Source organism: Trichomonas vaginalis, chromosome III (genome assembly GCF_026262505.1).
Source record: "Trichomonas vaginalis G3 chromosome III, whole genome shotgun sequence".
Classification (NCBI taxonomy): domain Eukaryota; phylum Parabasalia; order Trichomonadida; family Trichomonadidae; genus Trichomonas; species Trichomonas vaginalis.
Window position 1 is genome coordinate 1,340,438 of NC_067205.1, and position 22,931 is coordinate 1,363,368.

At 31.7% G+C, this 22,931-nt stretch overlaps 10 protein-coding genes and 1 pseudogene across 11 annotated transcripts, besides 6 other annotated features; 5 read left to right on the top strand and 6 right to left on the bottom strand.

The window, feature by feature from the left end:
• Positions 1–608: 608 nt before the first annotated feature.
• TVAGG3_0619760 (arfaptin homology (AH) domain/bar domain domain-containing protein) lies at positions 609–1,325 on the top strand (the record flags this gene model as incomplete). The annotated part of the gene is made up of 1 exon (XM_001307582.1): positions 620–1,306. One exon carries the CDS (start codon positions 620–622, stop codon positions 1,304–1,306), a length of 687 nt encoding a protein of 228 aa, XP_001307583.1.
• A 366-nt stretch (positions 1,326–1,691) lies between these two features.
• On the bottom strand, positions 1,692–3,326 carry TVAGG3_0619770 (uncharacterized protein; the record flags this gene model as incomplete). The annotated part of the gene is made up of 1 exon (XM_001307581.1): positions 1,794–3,119. One exon carries the CDS (start codon positions 3,117–3,119, stop codon positions 1,794–1,796), a length of 1,326 nt encoding a protein of 441 aa, XP_001307582.1.
• Positions 3,327–3,382: 56 nt separating this feature from the next.
• On the bottom strand, positions 3,383–5,455 carry TVAGG3_0619780 (glycine-rich protein family; the record flags this gene model as incomplete). The annotated part of the gene is made up of 1 exon (XM_001307580.1): positions 3,436–4,272. The coding sequence occupies one exon, from the start codon at positions 4,270–4,272 to the stop codon at positions 3,436–3,438; it is 837 nt and encodes a 278-aa protein (XP_001307581.1).
• An 87-nt stretch (positions 5,456–5,542) lies between these two features.
• TVAGG3_0619790 (glycine-rich protein family) lies at positions 5,543–6,754 on the bottom strand (the record flags this gene model as incomplete). Its single annotated transcript, XM_001307579.1, has 1 exon — positions 5,543–6,427. One exon carries the CDS (start codon positions 6,425–6,427, stop codon positions 5,543–5,545), a length of 885 nt encoding a protein of 294 aa, XP_001307580.1.
• A 120-nt stretch (positions 6,755–6,874) lies between these two features.
• TVAGG3_0619800 (uncharacterized protein) lies at positions 6,875–7,764 on the top strand (the record flags this gene model as incomplete). Its single annotated transcript, XM_001307578.1, has 1 exon — positions 7,038–7,544. One exon carries the CDS (start codon positions 7,038–7,040, stop codon positions 7,542–7,544), a length of 507 nt encoding a protein of 168 aa, XP_001307579.1.
• A 117-nt stretch (positions 7,765–7,881) lies between these two features.
• Positions 7,882–9,012, top strand: TVAGG3_0619810 (pectin lyase-like family; the record flags this gene model as incomplete). Its single annotated transcript, XM_001307577.1, has 1 exon — positions 8,147–9,010. One exon carries the CDS (start codon positions 8,147–8,149, stop codon positions 9,008–9,010), a length of 864 nt encoding a protein of 287 aa, XP_001307578.1.
• Positions 9,013–9,436: 424 nt separating this feature from the next.
• On the bottom strand, positions 9,437–10,489 carry TVAGG3_0619820 (6-phosphofructokinase protein; the record flags this gene model as incomplete). Its single annotated transcript, XM_001307576.2, has 1 exon — positions 9,480–10,460. The coding sequence occupies one exon, from the start codon at positions 10,458–10,460 to the stop codon at positions 9,480–9,482; it is 981 nt and encodes a 326-aa protein (XP_001307577.1).
• A 520-nt stretch (positions 10,490–11,009) lies between these two features.
• On the bottom strand, positions 11,010–11,840 carry TVAGG3_0619830 (phosphoinositide 3-kinase gamma adapter protein p101 subunit family; the record flags this gene model as incomplete). The annotated part of the gene is made up of 1 exon (XM_001307575.1): positions 11,011–11,808. The coding sequence occupies one exon, from the start codon at positions 11,806–11,808 to the stop codon at positions 11,011–11,013; it is 798 nt and encodes a 265-aa protein (XP_001307576.1).
• A 2,548-nt stretch (positions 11,841–14,388) lies between these two features.
• Positions 14,389–15,373, top strand: TVAGG3_0619840 (uncharacterized protein; the record flags this gene model as incomplete). Its single annotated transcript, XM_001307574.1, has 1 exon — positions 14,442–15,149. The coding sequence occupies one exon, from the start codon at positions 14,442–14,444 to the stop codon at positions 15,147–15,149; it is 708 nt and encodes a 235-aa protein (XP_001307575.1).
• Positions 15,374–15,555: 182 nt separating this feature from the next.
• Positions 15,556–15,596: a mobile genetic element.
• A 322-nt stretch (positions 15,597–15,918) lies between these two features.
• Positions 15,919–16,058: a mobile genetic element.
• A 47-nt stretch (positions 16,059–16,105) lies between these two features.
• Positions 16,106–16,191: a mobile genetic element.
• A 161-nt stretch (positions 16,192–16,352) lies between these two features.
• Positions 16,353–16,544: a mobile genetic element.
• A 452-nt stretch (positions 16,545–16,996) lies between these two features.
• Positions 16,997–17,832: a mobile genetic element.
• A 1,712-nt stretch (positions 17,833–19,544) lies between these two features.
• TVAGG3_0619900 (uncharacterized protein) lies at positions 19,545–19,760 on the bottom strand (the record flags this gene model as incomplete). Its single annotated transcript, XM_001307573.1, has 1 exon — positions 19,545–19,760. One exon carries the CDS (start codon positions 19,758–19,760, stop codon positions 19,545–19,547), a length of 216 nt encoding a protein of 71 aa, XP_001307574.1.
• Positions 19,761–19,829: 69 nt separating this feature from the next.
• Positions 19,830–21,467, top strand: TVAGG3_0619910 (annotated as a pseudogene). Its single transcript has one exon. A coding segment is annotated over exon 1 (1,638 nt).
• A 150-nt stretch (positions 21,468–21,617) lies between these two features.
• Positions 21,618–22,931: part of a mobile genetic element that runs on past the window's edge.

A 22,931-nucleotide genomic window follows, 5' to 3' on the forward strand; every position in this document is an offset into this window, starting at 1 on the left:
AAAAATTGTATGTGAAATTCATGCAAAACTTCTATTTGGATATCAACAAAGATGCATTACAGTCATAGATTGGAACTTGTTGATAATATGAAAAATTGTTGTTAATATTTGTGTTTTTCGGCATTAAAGTGGTCCTTCTATGAGTGGGTCATCATCTTTTTGATCTTCAAGAAATGGATCTACTTCTGGCTCAATCCCCTTTTGACAAGCGTAAATTATTAATATTATTGATGCGATAGCGATAAAACCAAAGCTACCATATATCATTATCTGAATAAAAGCTCTGTATGATATTCCGAAAATACGAACGAACTTATTTTCTGTTTCATCATATGAAGTTGGAACAGCTGTTGGAAGAGGAGACTCATGGTTTATTTCTAAGTGTGAGTCTATCATATTTTCATGTTGTTCATTGATGATTGTCGATAGTCTGAATACTATCAAAAATTGTAACATCAAAGTGTCACTTTTATGATGAGTTAGCTTATCTAAAATCCGATTTTCCTTTATCATGCGCTTTTTGATTATTTGCACATGCTAATTTTGCAATTTAATAGCATTGTTAAACTTATCCGATCCATGTCATAGAAGTTCAAATTTTTTTTCCCAAAAAAAAATTATGGAAGTTGTTGCAAAGTTGAGATCTTTCCCAGAATACCATCTCGCCTACTTGAACTTGACAGATAATAGAAATAAAGAAGAGAAAATCTCGCTTTCAACAGGATCTGCTTTTGGCCAAGATTATGATAATTTTATTCCAGCTCAGCCGGAGAGTTTGAGGGATCCACTGAAAGATATTCAGAATCAGGGTAAGACATATTCAAAGATTTACCAAGATTTTCATGAAATGACCGACGAATTTTATAAAAATTTCGAAACTTTTAATGCATTATTTGCCGAGAAAAAGAAGAAGCAACAAGATTTAGAAAGTGCAGAAAATGCAGCAACGAAGGCTGAAGCTAAAGCAGAGGCCAAACCAAATCCGATTATGGCGAAATTTGTTGGAGATCCGGCCGAAAATGAAAGAAAGCTTAGAGAAGAAGCTGCATCACTTCGTGAGCAAGCTACAAAACAAAAAGAAGAATTTTCTCAGTATAATTCAAATTATGTTCCACAATTTACAGATACATTTGTCTCAATGATGGATAGTTACTTTGAATCACGTTGTAACCAACTCCATCAGCTTGTTGATGTAGCAAATAACCTTACAAAAGCTGCAAATAAAATAGATAACTTTGAAGATCCATTCTTAGATAAATTTGAGCGCACATTAGAACGTCTCAATGCTTCAAGTGCAAAGCAGTAGATATTTATTTTATAAATGTTAAAAATTTCTCATAAAGCTTTTATGTTTTAAATTTTACTTTTTGTACTAAATTTTGTGGAAGATGTCTTAAAGTTTTTTTGAGTTTTAACTAAAGATTTCCCTCAATATAATTTTTTATGCAATTTAAATATGAGTTTCATTGATTAATTGGTAGCAAAAATGATATTTTTAAGAATTGTATTGTACGTTTATTGCTGTAATTCTATTATAAGCCTGATTGAATAACATTTCATATGAGATATGAGCAAAATTTCTAAAAGATAGAAAAAGTATTTGGTTTGGCTACATGCGAATCAATTTCTAATAATACATTTCGTCCAAATGTTCAAGAAATAAAAAAGAAAAATACAAAAATTTTAAAATGAGAAAATACAATATGTTTATAACTGAAGGTTATTTATCATGGAATCGCATGTATTAAGCATAAAACTATTCTAAAAGAAATAAAAAAATATAAAAGTTATTTTCATTCATCGACTGGTTCTGGAGTTATTTCTTCACGTTCACGTTGAGCAGGATCAACTGGGCCAGCTGCAGGTGCTGTTTCTATGAGTTTGTTCTCCCATTCCGTTAATTCTTTTTCGTGAGACTCATCAGTGAAATCGAATGCAGGGAGCTGTTGTAGTTCTTCCTGGTCGTCGTTGTGGGTTTTCTCTTTTTCAGGAATTTCGAAGTTAATAATGTCACGAACGATTTTTCTCTTTGAAGCGGTAAGTTTATGGTCTGGCGATACGATGACTGTAACTCTTGCTCCAGCTAAGTGTGCGTAACGAGCTCCGAAGATGAAATCAAGCTTATTTGTGTATAAAATCAGATGAGAATTTGGTCTCATGAAAGCGGCCATGATAATGTCTGAATTTCCGAATGTAATGAAATATGGATGTGTCCAGTACCATTCCATCTTCTCGAGAGGGTTGCTTGGCGTTGAATCAACGACAATTCTTGTATCATTCTTTGTAATAACGTCAATTGTTCGCTGCTTATCGTTCAATCTGGTATCGAACTCTTTAGAAAGTGTAATATGCGAGTTAGTAACCTTTTGATAACGTGGTTTTAACAATTCCATGTAAGCGAAGTATTCGTTGTATGCAAAGCCATCTTCTTCTGGATAGTCGATGATGTACATTGTTTTAGCGTGTACAGCACCTTCCATAACTGTTAATTTCGTTTGGATATCCAAATAACCCAAAAGAGTTGGAATAATTGGATCTGGACTGTTTGTAAATATCGGAACCTTGGAACGGATATCATGTGGCAAAGCTAATAAAGGATGAATATATTTGAGAATTATATCCATTTTGTTGAAATTACTTGGAATATAAAGCCCAATTGCTTGATCAACTTGATAAGCGATCTTTTCATCTTCTTCTATTTCAAATTGAGGAACAAGCCATGGATGCTGAGTTGGATAACGAACTCCACCTTTTATGTAGTAACCGTAAGTATCGAAAGTAACATTATCAACGGAAGCATAAAGAGTAGTAATTGGTCTTGGGTCAAACAAGTATGAATCTTTAACAGGAGCAATTGGTTCACCAAAAATATGAATTGGATGCCTTTCTGGCATTGGGGGTGGCTTAATTGTTGATTTTTCCCAATCTACATCACTCCAATCGAAAGTTTCTTTCTCTTCTTCGACTTTGACAGGTTTTGTATTTGTATAAAAATTCAAATAGAATAAAGATCCAACTGCAACAGCTATTAAAATTGGGAGGATAAATACTATGAAAACCTTGCGTTTATTTGCACCTCCACAGGAGCATAAAGATCTACTTTGGCGAATTTTAAACATTGTCACTTTTATGATTTCATTTGTTGAGAAAAACAAATTCTGATTGATTTCATGAGATATTTAAACACTGTTGATAATAAAAACTTAATGTTATAGGGCAATAGAGTTCAAATTAATTAATAACGCCACATTTTCTAAGTTTCTTGCCTGGAAAATGAAAACATCTAAACCACCTTGATTGACTTTATATTTAAATATACCCTAGAGCATGTGCCTAAATTGTGTGTAATATATAAAGACTACCTCATGTTGTATATTTTTCAAATCATAAGATTTGATATGAAATCTGAATATCATTCGTGAAAGATATCATTTTTTATTCTGACCCTATAAATATAAATACAGAAGTTAAAAAGATTGAAACAGTTCGTTGATAACAAGTAACGTGAGTTTGGCAAATAGGATTGAATAAGAAGGTAATGCGACAAACACCATGACCAATGTGGCCAACGATATTGTTTGTGCTGTATGGATCTGGCATGTTTTCGTTGCCACCTTTCATGATAGTGTTCGTGAAGTAGAAATTAGATTCATGGAACGGCGTTGTTTGATTTTCAATTGTATCAGAAGGATGTTGTGGACTTATACAACCAGGATGTCCACTTATATACGAACTTCCTCCTGATCCTCCGTACTCGAATGACCAAGCTTGAGTCATATCGCTTGTGAATGTATGGTAGCAGCCTCTATATCCGCTGCCGCAATCTCCTTGGCCTCCTTGATTGTTGTTCGTGATAGAACCATTCATTCCTTTTCCTAATATTCCATCGGTTTGAGTGCCTCCAAACATGTGTTCTCCATTGTTCGAGGCCTTAAGAGTCCCTCCTGGGTATCCATTTATGTTTTTATCTGAAACAGCGCCACCTCCAGAACCTGCAACAATAATGCGACTCATCAATGATTTTGTCAACAAATCATCATCAAGATCAGGAGAATTGATGTCAATATAATCTATTCGAAGATCTACAGCACCTCCCCCTCCGGCACCGCTTTCTGGAGGGGTTGGTTCTGTTGGGGAATAATCACTTTGATCAACCCCACCAAAACCTCCAAAATTCCAACCGCCGGGAGCGGGATTTGAATATTCATCAGTTTTATACTGGTCTTCGCCTTTAGCTCCTAGATACAAATAAAACTTATAAGGCTCATCCATGACAATATTGCCAGAAACATATGAACCTTTTCCTCCAGAATTTAATCGAATATTAGGTTGATTAGTAATTCGACCATTTCCACCGGAGGCACCCCAGAGTTCAATACGATATCGACCTTTTTGGAATTGGATAGCATATGGCTCACATGTTGTATTAGAATCACATGGATATTCAAAAATAAAGGAATCTTTAATCTGTGTAACACGTTCCTTTGCACTTTTTGTTGAATTATAAAGAAAATATGCAAACCCTTTCAAAGTCGCCTTATCAATATATTACAAAATTAAAATAAATTCAGTTCATTTTGGTTAGAACATATCACATGAATCTTGACTTATATCATATGTCAAGACCAAGAGTGCTGGACTTCGAAATTGGGGAAACAGTACTTGCATAAATGGAATAAGGCTCATAGATTTTCAATTGAAATTCAATTTTTTGAAAACGAAATCATGCTAACAATAGTTGGAAAGTCGTGTGATATTCTTTCAAAATTAAAATCAAGACATTTGAATAGTTTATTTCGGATTTTATAATTCTATTGTTATAGTTGAAGCAACCTCCTATCACAACGACAGCGTTGACTATTCACACGATGGAATATATTCGATTGGCTTGCAGAAAACCAAATTTGCATATGGATCAAACTGGATTTTGCTTATGCATCATAACTCTACAAACTACAACTTCTTTTCAGAGTCTGATGCATGCAACAGTACAGAAAATGATTCAAAATATTCCATTGTAGGCTTGTACGACTTCGATTCTGTTTTAAAATCATCAAATTTTATCACTCTTCTCCTTGAATATAAACAGACGAATTCATATCAAATATGGCGCCAAAATACATCACTCCTTTCTAATGAACCAAGACAATACACTAAAATTTTAGGGGATTCATGGACTAACTTTACTGGTCTAGCTAGATCGTATGATTTTAACTGTTTAGATTTCACAGGTTCAAACCCATATTATTATTTTAGTATTGGCACTTTTGATCGTTCATATGGTTCTCATATTCCTGGTCCAATTTATCAATCTGCTTATCACTATGTTTATTTTGCAGATTTATGGATTCAACTCAAGATATATAAACCATCATGCCAACTATTAAATAATTTTAATTTTCATATTTTGTATTTCACTCTCTTCATTCTTATATGAGTAAATATACATTTTTCAAAAATATTGCTAATGATTATGAAAAATAGATTATATTCTAATTTATAAAATGAGATATGATAAATTATCTTTTATAAATATATTATTTTAATTTGAAACGAGAAAGATAAATAGAGAATTCAAAAAGAAAGAAATAGTACTTAGATAGCAAACAAATTGAGTTTGACAATAAGGATTGAATAAAAAGGTAATGCGACAAACGCCATGGCCAATGTGGCCAACGATATTGTTTGTGCTATATGAATCTGGCATTGATTCATTGCCATTCTTCATGATGGTGTTCGAGAAATAGAAATTAGACTCATGGAATGGTGTAGTCAGATTTGCAATTGTATCCGAAGGATACTGAGGACTAATGCAACCAGGATGTCCACTAATATACGAACTTCCTCCTGACCCTCCAACCTGGAAGGACCATTGCACAGTCATATCATTTGTGAATGTGTTATAGCAGCCTCTATATCCACTACCACAACCGCCTGGGCCTCCTTGATTTTTGTCTGTGATTGTTCCATTCATTCCTATCCCTAGCTCACCTTTGGTTTGAGTGCCACCAAACATGTTTTCACGATTGTTTAAAGCATTAAGATTTCCTCCTGGAAATCCGATAGATTTTCCATCAGAAACAGCACCCCCTCCAGAACCTGCAACAATAATTCGACTCATCAACGATTTCCTCAGCAATTCGTGGTCAAGATTGGGAGAATTTATGTCAATATAATCTATTCTTAGATCAACAGCACCACCTCCACCAGCACCGCTTTCTGGAGGGGTTGGATTACCTGGATAAATATCACATTTATCGACTCCTCCAAATCCTCCAAAATTCCAACCGCCGGGAGATGGATTGATATAATCATCGACTTTATATTGATCTTCCCCTTTGGCACCTAGATATAAATAAAACTTGTATGGCTCTTTCAAGTAAATATTACCTGCAACATATGAACCATTTCCACCTGAGTTGGGCATTAATTCAATTTCATTTCCAAAACGTCCGTTGCCACCAGAGGCACCCCAGAGTTCAATACGATATCGACCTTTTTGGAATTGGATAGCATATGGCTCACATGTTGTATTAGAATCACATGGATATTCAAAAATAAAGGAATCTTTAATCTGTGTAACACGTTCCTTTGCACTTTTTGTTGAATTATAAAGAAAATATGCAAACCCTTTCAGAGTACAATATTTTTATAATTTCAAAATCTTATCAGAATATTCATCGTGGATTCAAGCATGTGTCATTAAAGGTACTGTAATATAGTTTATATGTCAGAATTCTGGTTTCCAATCCTGGAAACCCATAATCAATATGAAAGTTTGTAAAAATGTATTTGACTCTCAATTGTTATCAGATTTCTGGATGGAAATTTTAGAATATTCCATTCATGTTACCACAATTGATAGTTTAGCAATTTTTCAAAAAAAAATTGAGAATTCTGTCAAATTGATTTCATTGGATATTCAACACTAAATTTCGCACTATCATAATAACAGTGTTGACTATTCTGAAGATGGAATATTTTCGATTGGTTTGCAGAAAACCAAGTTTGCATATGGTTCAAACTGGATTTTGTTAATGCATCATAATTCTACAAGCTACAAATTCTTTACAAAGAGTAATACATGTAATAATACAGAAGATGATTCGAGATATTCCATTATAGGCTTGTACGACTACGATGCTGTTTTAAAATCAACAAGTTATCTCACTCTTCTCCTTGAATATAAACAGATGAACTCATATCAAATATGGCGCCAAAATACATCACTCCTTTCTAATGAACCAAGACAATACACTAAAATTTCAGGAGATATATGGGAAAAATTTACTGGTTTAGCAAAATCTGATAAATATAACTGTTTAGACTTTACAGGTATAAACCCTCATTATTATTTTAGCATTGGCACATATGATCGTTCATATGGTTCTCATATTCCTGGTCTTATTTATCAATCACTGCATCACTATGTTTATTTTGCAGATTTATGGATTCAACTCAAGGAATATAAACCATCTTGTCGCCAAACAGCATATTCTCTAAATATTTTTATTTTGTCTTTAACTCCATTTAATTTAATATGAATAAATAGTTTTTACATATAACAACACTACTATTTCTTTCATAAGGGCTAATATATTTGCCAAAAAGATACTTTTGCAATTTCTTAGATAAAGGCATGAATAAACTTGAAACGAAGGATATTTTCATGAATGATTGAAAGACTGTTCATTGAAAATGCTCTAAAATATGAATGAATGTGAAAAATAACTGACTGAGAACCAAAATAATGTCAAATTGAAGAATGATACACATAAACATTACCTACATTGTCCAGATACTCATTAATTCCTCTAATGTAGTTCCAAATCAATGAATGAAGATGATTTTGTCAGAAATGAGGCAAAATGTGACAGATTTTTTATTTTCAATGTTACATCATATGATATTATTGCAATTTAGGGCTTATTACCATAGTTCAATTCATAAATCTAGTATTCCTAATGAAATCAATGGCGAAAACAAGCATAATGACGTGTTTCCAAAATATGAACATTTCAAAATTGCCGATTCTCAATTTAGTCAATCAGGATCGATTAGAATTCACTCAGTTATTCAGAATATTCAAATTAATTCATGCACTTTTCAAAAATTAAATCAAAATATTTTTTTGGCTTCAGAAGGGATGTCAAAAGTATCCAAAAGATTAATAGTTGGTAATAATACTAATATTGTTAAGAACACTTTATTCGATTACATTATTACAGACAAAGATGGAGCTTTATTTGCTCAAAAAATCCAATTTCTTGTAAAAGATTGTATATTTTCAAATAACCAAGCAAATAATGGAGGAGCTGTTGCCATAATAAACTGTAGCTCTGACTTTTTAACCTCGAATATTACAAGATGTTCTGCAATTAATAAAGCAGGAGCAATTCACGCTATTGATTCTACATTAAATATAGAAAATCAGTATCATTACGGTTGCGAATGTGAAGCAATCGGTGGAGCTGCAATTTTCAAGAAATGTACTGTCGGAATCAAATTTTCCAATTACTTGAAATGCCGTGCATATTCAGTAGCTGTATTCTATTTAGATGGAAACACTTTTTCATGTTCGAATTCGAATTTTCTTTATAATGTTTGCAAAAACAACCTTTCACCACTTATACAGACATTCTACAATAATGCCACATTTTATATGTGCTATTTCAAGAACAATTCCAAAGGAGAACTATTAAGTGTTTCAGAAGGAAATATTATTGTTGATAACTCGTTTTTAGAAGATAATCTTACACTTGAAGCATATAATAGCACTGAAAATATTAAAATTCAGAACCCTGTTTTAGTAGAACCTCAGATTTCGTTGCAAATAATTAGACCTGAGAAAAGAAAGCTTGTAGTTCTTGATGTTGATGAGTCAGATGATACAATGCCTCTGATTAAATCAATTGCTCTCATTGCTTTTATCACTATTGTCTCATATTTGCTTCTACCTTCAACGAAGAAGTCCAGTATATATCAGAAGGGTGAGACCATACATCCATAAGTTTTTAAACTTGTTTTGTGAATAAATTTTGTTTTGTTTTCTAAGATATATTGAAAATCAAAAATTCATTAATCAATTTTTTTTCAATTTTGAATATATAGAAGATAAGTATAACTATGTTATAAGTGTTTGTAATAAGGAAATTGAAATATGTTTAATTTAATGGATTCTATAGATATATACATTATTTAAAGAGTAATATTAGGTCAAAATCATTGTTTTAACTATGGATTCATGGGTTTAAGATAGAAATTCTATGTTACCTCATTAAAAAAATTATATTCTTCAATATTATTGACAAATCACTATGAGTAAAGAATGTCTATGTTCCCTAGCAATGTGTATCTAAAATATAGCTAATATTTGTCCCAAATCTTTAATAATAAAATTTGATAAAATTATTATAAGTTAAGATACAAAAGAAATAAAAAGTGTTATGTATTTGATGGGGTAATTCAAAAAAAGCAGTTTAGTTATCAAGTTTGTTGTATAAGTCGAGAAGATTCTTGTTGAGTGGCTTAAGTTTGCCAACAAGAGTATCGAGTGGTTGAAGGCAGGGTTTTCCGTTCTGAACAGCGACGAATTTGTTTGTTTCGCCAGCAAGAAGGGAATCAACAGCGAAAGCGCCCATAGCAGTGCCGTAATATCTGTCGATGTAAGATGGTGATCCACCACGCTGTGTGTAGCCGAGAACTGTTGTACGAACATCGAAACCTGTTTCATCTTGCTTTGAATTCAAGAATTCGACAAGTTTGTTGATACCTGGCTTCCAGCCTTCAGCGACAACAATGATAGCGTATGGTTTGCCCTTTGTGTAAGCGTTTGTGATTGCATCTGCAATTTTCTCCATTGGTGGTGATGGGATTTCTGGAACAAGGCAAACTTCAGCGCCCGTAGCAGCAGCTGACATTAAAGCAAGAGCGCCTGAATCACGACCCATAACTTCAATAACGAATGCACGTTGAATTGAAGAAGCGCAATCTCTAATGCGATCAATAGCCTCAATAATAATGTTGAGAGCTGTATCGACACCAACGCAGACTTCTGTGCCCATAACATCGTCATCAATTGAGCCTGGCATACCAATGACTGGAAAACCATCCTTTGCTAACAAGGAAGCACCAGAGAGGGAGCCATTACCACCGATGACGATGAGACCGCCAATATCGTGACGGTTCATGTTACGAATAGCTTCACGGCGAACTTTTGGATCTTTCCATTCTGGAAGACGAGCTGTACCAATGAATGTGCCACCAAGTCCCATCTTACCAGAAACTGCGCGCGAATTTAATTCGAAAATTTGTCCTTCGACAAGTCCACGATATCCTCTTAAAACGCCATAAACATTTACGTTTCTTGCAATTCCAACACGTGTGATCGCACGAACAGCTGCATTAAGGCCTGCGTTATCACCGCCGGATGTTAAGACTGCGATATTTTTAAGCGACATCTATCAAAAAATGCGGTTGTAAAATTCCGCTCGATATTTTATTAAAAATTGAATACAAATCTGACGATCATGAATTCGATAGGTCATCTCACAAATTCTGTCACTTTTTAAATTCTTTACCTATCGGTCAAATTCACATCATTTTTCCCAAATTAAGTTAGCTATTTAAAGCTGCTGAATAATATTATGTAGGAATTGAAATATGATTTGAAATTTTATGACAAATTTTCTCAATTTTCCCATGAAGTGAAGAATTTATGGAAATTGGCACATATTAGTAGAACCTTTGCACTAACATAAAGAGTTTTGCCATATGGGCATACTATAGATTTTCTGAAGATAAGTGGCTTGATGAAATTGTAGATAAGTTGAGTAAGCAGTTGCAGGAAATAATAACCTCTTGGCGAACGAAGCCTCATTGATGCCTTGTTTGCTATAAAATTTTTGCCGAGTAGAAAATAAAATATGTAAATAATCAGATATGAGAACAAAATGAAGGTCATATAAAAATACATCTAAAACATTTTATAAAACAATAAATTATATATCTCTATTCTGGATTGAGTGGTTTCAATGAATTAAGTTCCACATTTTCTTCCTCATGAGTATCATTAGTTTCAACACCTTCTACTAATGGATCATCTGGTCCATCAATTAAGCTCTCAGCATTCTGCATTAATGGTAAATCTAATTTTGGTTTGGCTATGATTGTATATATAAGAATTATCAGTGATAAGAATCCTATCAGAACTGGAACAAAGCCAGGATATCCAATCTTAGGAATGTTTCCATTTGGAACAAATTTATGTTCAGTTTCGTCTGATTCAAAGCTAATATCATCACTTGATGAAGATTTTGATTTTGACTTTGGTTTTTCAACTTCTACTTCTTCTTTTTCAGCACGTTTTTTAGATTTCTTTTTTGTTTTCTTTTTTGGTTCTTGAGTATCATTGGCAGTTTTAATTTGTTCTGTTTCTGGTGCAGATTTCGATGATTCAACATCTTTTTGTTTTTGTTTTTTCGATTTTGATTTTGTTGTTTTTGTGGAAGTTGAATTTGAAGATTCCTGGGTAGATACAACATCTTTGTCATGAGTTCTTGAAGCAACTGTTTCTTCATCTTTTGTCTTTTTTGACGTATCAACATCTTCATCGTCGTCATCTTCCTCATCTTGAGCTGGTCTTGCTCTTTTCTCGCTTAGGAAAACACGCTCATTAAGTAAATTTTCATTTGAAAAATCAATATTATTAAATTTTATATTTTCATGTGAAATAGCTTGCGAAAGCATGTTACCAAATGATGGAATCTGGCCGAATAGGATTTTCTGTTGATTGATTTTGTCTTTCATAAATGAATGACCATGAATAGTAAAGAAAAGAAACAAAATCATCAAAAAAAATTGATGAAAAGAAAGCTTAGAAAAATACATCTTTTCATCAATAAATATAAGATTATTCTATTCATTTTTACAGCAATTTCCTTTATAGCTGTTGGACTATGGTTGAATAGCGGAAATCATGAAAATACAGTGATTGATGATTCAAATCTCTTTGACATACAAAACATCGATCGATCTCAACCTATGTTTCAAAGTTTAGTAGATATAGTTTCCAAATCTTACAAATTGATTACTGAACATTGTATTTATGGCGATGCAATAAGAATAAATACTAATGAATGCTTGAACTACTCTGGAATGGGATTACTTGCTGTTGAATCTCTTGAAACTCTATTGATTGCAGGTAGAATTAACGAATTTCAGACTCTTGCAAATTATGTCAAAAAAAATCTGGACTGTAGTCAATTTCAAGATGTAAATATAAGGTCATTCTGGCAAAGATATATTGCCTCATTTATCGGTGTATACAAGCTAACCGGAGATCATCAATTTCTTAATATTGCCCAAAAATGTTCTCAAAGACTAGTTTCAATTCTTGACGGATATAGTGATCCGATGCAAAAAGTGAACTTTGTTAAAGGAACTGCATCTAATTATAATTCTCAGCCGAAAGAAACAAAAATATCTGATATAACAAGTGGTCTTCCAGAACTAATCGAACTATATAAGATAACACAAGATAGTTTTTATGAATTCGCTTATATGAAAAAGTTTAGCTTAATTCCGAATAATTTTTCAAATTTAACTTATGATGTTTACGATTCATCTACATACAGACCAGGATCTCGATCAACATATGTTAAGGAATCATTTGTAAATCATATTTTTGATTTATTAGAATCATATCAACTGAAAAAATTCAGCTTTATTGAAGTTTACATTCCAGAAGCACTGAGATGGATTTCAACTGTCGATTTGAATCTCCCTTATGTACTAACATATATTGAATTAAAAGCTCAAAGTCTCGGAATTCAAGTTCAATCACCTGGAATAGAATTATGGAAAGATTTTATAGTGGCCTATTTTCCACCCTTCATAGAAAATCTGTATTTCACAGAATCCATACAATATCAACTTAAATGCTTCAATTTTAATGCAATTCCACTTAAAATTGTTCCATTTTGGTCAAGTGATCTACAAAAGAACGTGTCCAGTTATGTTTATGATACTATCCGTACAAGTCTCAGCAATAGGTGCATTGATACCTATTATCATGTATATCAGACAAATATTACAACAAGTAACCTTCTTGGACAATGGATTAAAGAAGGTTTAATATATGAAGGCAATTTAAATGTAATTACGAACCAACAAGGACACATCTTAGAGATTTTGTATTAACTTTCTTGAAATGAAGGTACTAATAAGTATATTTTGTAGTGATTAATCATTTTTATACTAAAATTTGTTTGTATTTCTTTTCAAATTTATTTATTCACTTATTTTTCATTTCAGTAGTAAAATAATCTTAATTTATAGCATTAAAGCAATATTACGATTCATCATTCAGACTAAGAACTTTTTGAAAAAGTTTGATAAAAATGATATTTTATTCTGAGGAAAATGCTTGATTATTAAATTGTTTTACGGAATATGAAAATGTTGATCACTTGTACTTGGAGAACATATTATTGAAATACGCCCGGCCTTACTCAATATATTAAAAATATTCAGAAATTTAGATTTATGTCGAGTTTTAGGCACACAAATGCATTGCATATGTAAACTGTGCAATTGAATCCAGGAAAAAAGTTATAAATCGGGTTTGAAAAATTGAAATCAAATATGATATGAATTTATAATTATGAGTTTTTGAGAAAGTCATGTATATATGAAAAAAATCGAATTCCTTACGTATCGCCGCTATAAAAAAGTTGAATAAAATATTAAATTGCGATACAAAGGACAGATGCATGCATAATCACTAAAATGACTTAATATAAGCAAATAAACAAATGTATTTTTTAATTTTCGATATCAAAGCTTTGTTCGAAAAAATTTTGGATTGTTTTTCAATTTCGTTAGTAATTTGTCCTTTACAAAAAGTGAATGTAAAATAATAATACATCATAATTGCTTCGGTGAAAGAGTTAGAAAGGTTAAAATTCCACTATCGCATTGTAATGAGTTCAATCGGAGAAAAAAATTGAATTCCCGGTTTTTCTTGGAAAAAAGTGATCGTAATATTATCGGAATGTTGGAAGTTTTTTACCGTATTTTAATCCAAAATACAAGAATTCGTCTAGCTGAAATTAAATCATATTTTGATAAAAATCAATGATTTTCAAAATAAAATTTATGAAAAATAAAAGTTGTTTACAAGTTAGAATATAATAAGATAAAAACAATTCCCCCACTGATAAAATTTTTCAATTAATGTTTTCAATTCCACTAACAAAAGTTCGGTCTTTTGATTAATATTTGAAATTAACTTTTTGAGTGTACCGCGACAAATGTTTTTTTCTGCATGTCTTATGATATCTAACAATTTTTTCATTTTCTCGGTGAAAATTGTCTTAAAAACTTGCTCAATTTTTGAGAATCAAATTTTTTTGGGAAAAGATTCAGATCATTTTTATCAAATGTCAACATCAATCTACGGCATCCCAATAGATTCACTTTCACAAAACCATCGCTTATACCTTGATTCATTATTTAACAAGCCAAAAACAACATCAAGACTGAAAGAATTGCAAAGTGCGATTTCATTTTTCAATCAATACAATATTGGTCCAGATGTTGGTAAGGCATGGAGAAATAAATATGCAAGAGATATTAATATATCAGTTATCATCAATTTACTCAAAGTAATCCAACCGATAACTCATCTCAAAGTTCACAGAGTTTGCAAAACTTCCTATCCATTATATGTATTTATTTCAAAACATTATCAGCAACTCCAGCCATATTTGGAGTCTTTCATATCAGTAGAAACTAAATCTGACTACGTCGAAAATTGTTTACACAGTAATCCATTCAAAGCAGCAATTGAAATGGTCAGAAGAAATGGTTATGATGTCGATACAGTTACTGAGGCTTGCCATTTAGTTGGAAGGCAGCTATCTTCATTTTCTGATAAGCCAGTTGAAACAGTAACTGCTGTTAGAATGCCATCCGGTGAGCCAATATTTGTTGGCTATAGCAAAACATCATTTGTAATTAGTTCTCTTGATCCAAGATTTGCTGTCCACTCTGAAGTAGTCTCGGCTCCTCAATCTCCTATTCCTGAAGCAAAGATTGATGAGCTTCCAAGATGTCTTGACATCTTTTTCTTACTTAATCACAAGTAATTTAAGTATTTTTGTTTATTTTGTTTGTAATCCACATTATTTGTTTTGTTTAAACAGATTTTGTATCTTATTTAACTCAGTTTCATTATTTACCACTTACCAATGATGTTCAAACATCAATAAGGTTCTGGGGTAAAGACAAGCCGAGAAATAGCATTGATAGATATATTCATTTATATTTTTTACGAATAAACATTTTGATCAATAAGCCAGCAATTATTGCGAAAAAATTTTCAGGCGTTTCGGGTTATCTTCAGCTAGAATTAAACAATATGTTGGAATTCACATTAATTTGTATGATTACAATACTGAACCATCGATGTTATTTTCGCTTTCGATTTGATTGACATTTAATTTGGTTTAATTCCATAAAAAATAATGTCAGTATAGGTTATTTATTTGATTGTGTTACATATTAAGTTCTGTCAAAATGTAAGCTATTGAATTTTTTGAGAGGGAAATAATCGTCGAGTAAGTAAAAAGTGACACTTTAGGAAATATTATTAGAAATATGATAATAAATATATTTGGAAAAATATGTTTTTTTCAAAAATTGAAATGTTCATAGAATATTTTGAAATATGTAGGGAATTGAATTCGGTAATATATGATAAACAGGATTTTTAAATTTCACGGAAAAATAGCTTTTGTGAATATTTTTGAGAACTCTTCTCAAAGATCATGATTCAAATATATTAATGAGCCAAAATATTAGAGATGAGGTCACAATCAAAATTTTACATTTTAATTATTTAGAAAAACGTATTAAGGGTGCCCTATAGACGATAAACCACCCTCAGAAAAGCACTTTTAAGGCTATTATATTGAGAACTAGAATCTGGATAATCCATTCATTCGAGTTCTAATAAGGTTAATTTTGTGATGTTTACATTATCGTTATAGGGCACCCTTAACCTCAATAAAAAAATATCTCAAAGATTAATAGTTAATTTAGGGTTTCCTAGCTATCTAGAGGGAATTGTTCCTTATGATGTATATATTTATAATGTATGCATCATAAGGAACAATTCCCTCCTTAAAACGAGAAAACTTGTTCGAAATTGTTTATCATTTCGAACAAGTTTTCTCGTTTTTAATAACAAACTAAAGGCTATGAGGCACTGATTATATATTAGTGCCTCATCGCCTTTAGTTCCCAGTAGATAGCTGGGAAACTTTCTCCAAATGATAAGTTATTTAGAGAAAGTTTCCCAGCTATCTAGAGGGAATTGTTCCTTATGATGTATATATTTATAATGTATGCATCATAAGGAACAATTCCCTCGCTGAAGTGAGAAAACTTGTTCGCAATCATTTCACATTGCGAACAAGTTTTCTCACTTTTAGTAGGGAACTAAAGGCTATGAGGCACTGATTATATATTAGTGCCTCATAGCCTTTAGTTCCCTGTAGAAAAGATCGAAATTTTATTCTGATTTTAACTGATCTATATTTCGCTTGCGTTATTTGAATCTTTTCTTTTGCATATGTCATTCCTTTCACTTTTCGAATTTCATTTGCCTGCATGCTCTCTCGTTTTGGTTGAAAATCAACTCAATCTTAAAATGAACTTCTTCATTCTTTACAATAAATTCAATTTTTTTCGAGATATATCTTTATCTACCCCTATGTGAGCTGCATATTCTTTCTCGCTAAATTCTTTTGATTCTTCAGAGCTAAAAATCAAGTTTAATAAAAATAATGTTTATTCATAATTTTGAAAACCAAATTCAAATTTGAATGAGAATTTTTGAAAAAATATAGAATATTTCAATAGTTTGGAATCTCTTCAACTTCCCACTGCTTATTAACACATTTTTTCCAGAGCGGTTTATCATCCTTGGTCCATTTCTTAAATTTGTTGTAAACCTCTCTTGGAGTGTATGGTCGAACTCCAATTTTTGGATGAGCGCCATGTGGCATGTCATTGTATTTTTGCCTGAATTCTTCCAATTCCTGATTGATGCTCTCAAATTCTGAAGACTTTGGAGCATTTTTGTCCAGTGATGGCCAGAGGCGTTCAATTTTGCCATTTTGACGTGGCATGTATGGAGCTGATTTTCTGATTTGAATGTCATAAGTACTCAAAAATTTTGTGAACTCTCCCTCATTTTCTTTACCGTTATCTGACCAGAAACAGAAAGGTGCTCCATATTTTTGAACTGTTGCAATTGCCACTTTTGAAGTTTCTGTTGAACTTTTGTTACGAAGCAATTTCAATGCTAACAAATAACGACTTTTGTCATCAATTATTCCATAAACCGGTAAAGTTTCTGGTTCTTTCAAAAAATGAATATCCACATGCCAGATTGTATTTGGAAGAATTGCTTCATAATCCACATAATATGCTTTTGGATTACTTTTATCTTTTTCTTTGTAAATTCCCAGAAATTTTGCTGCCTTAATAACTGCATTGTAACTGATTTGAAATTGTTTTGGATTCATATTGAGAGTCCAATACAATTTTTGAACCCCACATTTGTAATTTTCATAAGAATTCTGAACCTTCAAAATTAATTCTGGAGTTAATTCCTCTTGTGGAGGACCACTTTTAATTTTTGGTGTACCACCGATTTCTTTGAATGCTTTTTTGAGAGTATTTCTTGAAATTTGTTTGAAAATTGTAACATTTTGATAAGAATATGGAACTTTTTTCAAAACTGTTGCGTATGTTAACTCACCATAAGGATGTCAATTCGGAAAATTGTTTTCATTTTAGGAGAATATAATTTTCCTTTTCGAAAATTTAAAAAGTGAGACGCGCAGGATTCGAACTTTTTTAAAAGTTGATTTAAATATATTCTAGTGTGGATTCTAAGGATAATATCATATTTAAAATAAGAATATACTGGTTTAGGTGGTATAATTTTTTTCGATAAATTTGAGAGCATGTACGTTTAGGACATCAAAAGTGTCAATTCGCTCAGCGAAAGCTGAGCTAGCTTCGTTCTCGAAAGAATAGGGAAGGAGTGATACAGATGTTGACACATTCATATCATTTCAACAAATTTTGATCAAATTGAAATGCAATGAAATTCAATTCACTTCATATCCTTCAGTCAGTACATTGACATCCTTCTACATCACAATGATAACTCGTGCATCAATAGTTCTACAACTAACTCAGAAAAAACAAGATTTTTCCTTCCAGCTTACAGCTTTTAAAAAGTTTCGATGATAAAAATCACTCTACTCTTGTTTATCGATATGTTGTGATAGTAGGTAAACGTATTCTTATCGATATTAATAGTAGTAGGATAGGAAGGGTTGTGTGACTTTTTTTGTAAACGTAAGAATTCATACAATATCGAGCGATTTTGTATCATTTTTTTTAACATATGAAGTAAAAAATGTATGATTCTTACGGTTTTTATTCTTACGTTTTTGAATAAATCAAGATTTAAAAAATTTTCAAAATTGTAAGACATTTACACTCAGCCCATACTAAACGCATTAAAAAATTAACATTAATTTTAAAATAATTTATTTTTCATCTTTTATAAAAGAAGCTATATATAGATGATGTCAGATATTCCGCGATTAATTAAACATTGTTTAAATCCTGAATGGAATCAATGGAGTCATAATCAAAGACCTCATATACGAGTAAAAGATTCACTACCATAATGAAATAAAAAAATTTTTTTAAAAATAAACTTTAAAAAGAATTTGATGAGTTCAACATAGAACTTTAAGAAATTAATGATTATTTGAATTTATGATATCAATTATTTGATTTATTCTTTCTTCAATCTCTTCTATTCTTTTTGTTAAATCATCTATTTTCATTAATGAGGTGATTCTTGATTGTGGAATAGATTTCAAACTAACCACTCCTTTTATTTTTGAAATTTTGAATCCATCAACTTTAAACATTTTATTCAATTTACATGTTGTCAATTCTTCAAATAATTTTTTATTGTTAGCATAATAGTCATTAAATTCTTCAACAGATGAAAAAATTTTTATTTCAGTAATTGGTTTAACAACGTTTATTTTTTGTTGAACATTTTCACTTTCATTTATTTCTCCCTCCTCTGTTTCATTTATTTTTAAAATCGGTTTCATTTATCATTAAATAAAAATTAGAATATAAGTGATGAAATATATTTTTTAATTAATATTAAATCAGAAATGGCGGCAGGATTCTTTAAAAAATCATGGGATGGAATTAAGAAAGCTGCGGGTTGGGTTTATAAAAAGATTATTAAACCCGTTGCAAACTTTTTGGCACCAGTAGCGAAAACGGCAGGAACTATCATAGGTGGAGTATTAGGTACTAAAGCAGGTAATCCAGCGATGGGAGCACAAGCAGGTAACGCAGTTGGTGGAATTGCTGAAGGAATACTTAATAAAATAGGAGGTAGATAGTGGAAAAATAAATAAATATTATTTTTATCTTAGTATCGGTTGAAGTCTTTGATAAACTTTTTCTCCTTTATTTAAAATTTCTCTTATTGGGGCAGCTTTTGGCGTTATTGATTCAGCAATGTCACTAATTGCTTCTTTATTCTTAAATATCCAATTTGCTCCTTTCTTCATTGTTTCCCAAACTTTATGCGCTCCTCTTTTTACTTTATCCCACAATTTCTTAAATATACCTGCAGCCATAGTTGATTATTTCATTAAAATTAAAAATTCATTTTCATCTTTTAATTTTGATTTTTTATTTATTAATAAATGACGACTAACTATTTAGTGCCAAACACTAAACCGATTAATGGAAATGTGTTTCATTCATTCGAAAAGATAAATGAAATATTCGCAAAGAATGACGGTAGAAGATATTATAGAGAACTTGAAAGTTCATGCTATGACTCTGATGCTCCATATTTTGATGATAAACAAACTCATTTAAGAATTACAAATCCGGCTCATGATGTGAACCAATTAGGTGACACATATATTAAACGCAAAGTTAAAGCAACTCTAGTTTCAAATAAAGCTTTCACATGTGATGCCGCTTTTAAATGCATGCGTTTATTCGTTGGTTACAAATCATCAAATCAAAGCTTTAAACAATTAGAAGTAGAAACCGAAAGAGGTGATGCCGGTTATCTTCAGATGGATTGCGCCCGTGAATCTTTCGCATTTGCAACATATAAACCAAAATCAGAAAGGAAAGTTAAAAAGTTTGTTCATTCGTTATATAATAATGTTCAAAAATATGATAACTCAGTATGTGGTAAATATATTGACCCTTCAGAAGTTTTCAAGAAGCAAATGAAGAAGTTGATGTCACTTTTGATATGATTATTCCGGTAAATGATTTGTTAGCATTTCAGGCGTTCGATGATTATCCTAAATCATTTGGTGAAATCATTCTTAAATATTATGTTTTCAGGGATACTTTAGTATTTTGTCAGGTTGACCCGTTAAGAGTTGCTGATTTACAAAATTACGTTTATGAAAAGATAACTGATGAAAATTATGAAAAGATTATGAATCATGTTTATAAATATGATCGCAAATTCCAACAAATCGGACTTCCTGCCAAATTAATTACAAGCTTAGCCGCTACATCTGCTGACGCAACAGTTGAGACGTTATTATTTCATGCACAAAGATGGAAGTTTTAGAGGATAAATGCATTACACCAGGATACGGTTTAATTGAAGAATCAGTTAAAGCAATACCACGTTTATTCAGTAAGGAAGATCCATTCATGATTCCAGCTCAACATATTGACGTTCGTTCACTAATGGAGGTTGCATCACTCCTGAAGGTATTAGCTCAGATTTCTCATACGCTCTTCATAATGTTACAGATGTTGTGTTAACATTTCCGAAGAATGCAATGCAAAGAACAGTTTTAGAAAATCCAATGCTTCGAGGTCTTCAGGTCACTATAGATTCCAGAAACTTCCCCGATCAAGCGATGACCACAGTGGGCGACATATTCTTTACATGTATGCTTCAAGCTTCTGATTTAGATGGAGTGAATGAATGCACAGAAGAATACGAGGACTCATTAACTAGACCACTGAATGCAGATGATGGCACGCCATTAGCTAGAACATGGAAAGACCAAACTTCATTCTTATGCACTATTCCAGTTCAACGTGATGGAGCGGGTATATTCTTTGATGGATTAGAAACTTTCAATTCACAAGTTACAGTACAAGTGAAAGCTTATCCAATCATTCAGGGTGTAAATGACACTTACTGTTCAAAGGTGACAAATCCTCCTCAGGTTTGGTTTACTAGGACTACGTATTGGACATGGACACCGGATGAAGGTTTGAAATATCATCCAACAGGTACACCACCACAGTATAGAAGTTCATATGATGAAATATTGATGAATAGAAATGTTTAAAATTATAAATTTATTTTTGATTAAATGGATTTCAATTCATCCACCCCTTATGAAGAATTAGCGGGAGTATATAATACATACGTAGATGATATGATTAATGAAGCATTGAGTGATAATAGAAATGCTCTATCTAAGGAAAAATTAATGAAAATTCCATATTCTGAATGTTACTTAAATTCAATCACTGCAGCAATTGGTAAACAAAATAAAGGTAAAACATTAACGATATTAAAACAAATTATCATTATTGCTAACACTTCCCCCCATTCACATGTGTTAATTTATATCAACCGTTCAGGTTCACCTTCAGATGATACATTTGAATCTTTAAAGCATTTAATCAAAATTCCAATTATTTATTTATCACAAGAAGAAGCAGAAGATTATTTAAAAAACTTTTTAATGTATAAAGAATTATATAATACAATCAAGAAGCAAGGATTAGAGGATAAAATTATTGATAAACAACGGATGAATTATTTGAAACACTTTCTATTTCAAATTTTGATAAAGAATTTTTGCATTCACTCATTTTTCTAGATGATGCAGTGAAATCAAAACTAATAACAAATGAGAAATCATATTTTAATCAGTTATTAACTCAATGTCGACATTCAGTGTTCATTCTTTATGGCTGTTCAATACTTCAAAGCATTAAGCACAAACATTAAATCAAATCTATCAACACTTTTCATTTTCAGTGGGTTTAGTCGTCAACAGTTGAACGTTATACTTTATCAAGTGAATTTACCAATGAGCATTAATGAACTTTACCACAATATCAAGCAATTAGGTGAACATGGAAAAATAATAGTTGATTTAAATAAAGGAAGTGTAAATTTGATTAACTTTTTATAATTAATTTTTATTTTTATTTATAATTAAACATGACAGAAATAGCAAATCTTCTACAGGTTCCATTAAAACAAGGGACAAACAAAAGGGTGCATATAATAGAACTATGAAAGTTCCTGATGGAATGAAAGAATTAGTTCATTGTTGCTGCGTCTTCAAAAAGATGTTAAACAAATGAGAAACGTTTTAACATTACCAGAAGCTCAAGCATATGCCAAACGTCATGGTCCAAATTGGGAAGCACACGAAGCAGACATTACGGGTCCAAATGGAAAACCTGATGGTATAAATGAAGTTTTCGTTACTGATGGTCAAGGTAATATTAAAGTCATAAATGTTATAAATTAACTATGTCTGATTATCCTAAACGTAAAGTATATAATGAACGTTATCCTATACATTTGATGAAAATGGAAAGCTGTTAAACAATACATTGGAGAAGGTGAAAATGGTCCAATTAATTCATACCGTCATAATCCATATTCTTATTCAATAAAGAATTAATGCTATTGAAGAGGGACCGGATGGATTACCACGATATTCTAACCAGTTTGATGGTCAATATACAAATATTAGACCTGAAATTTCAGCTAAGAAATTCTTTAAAGT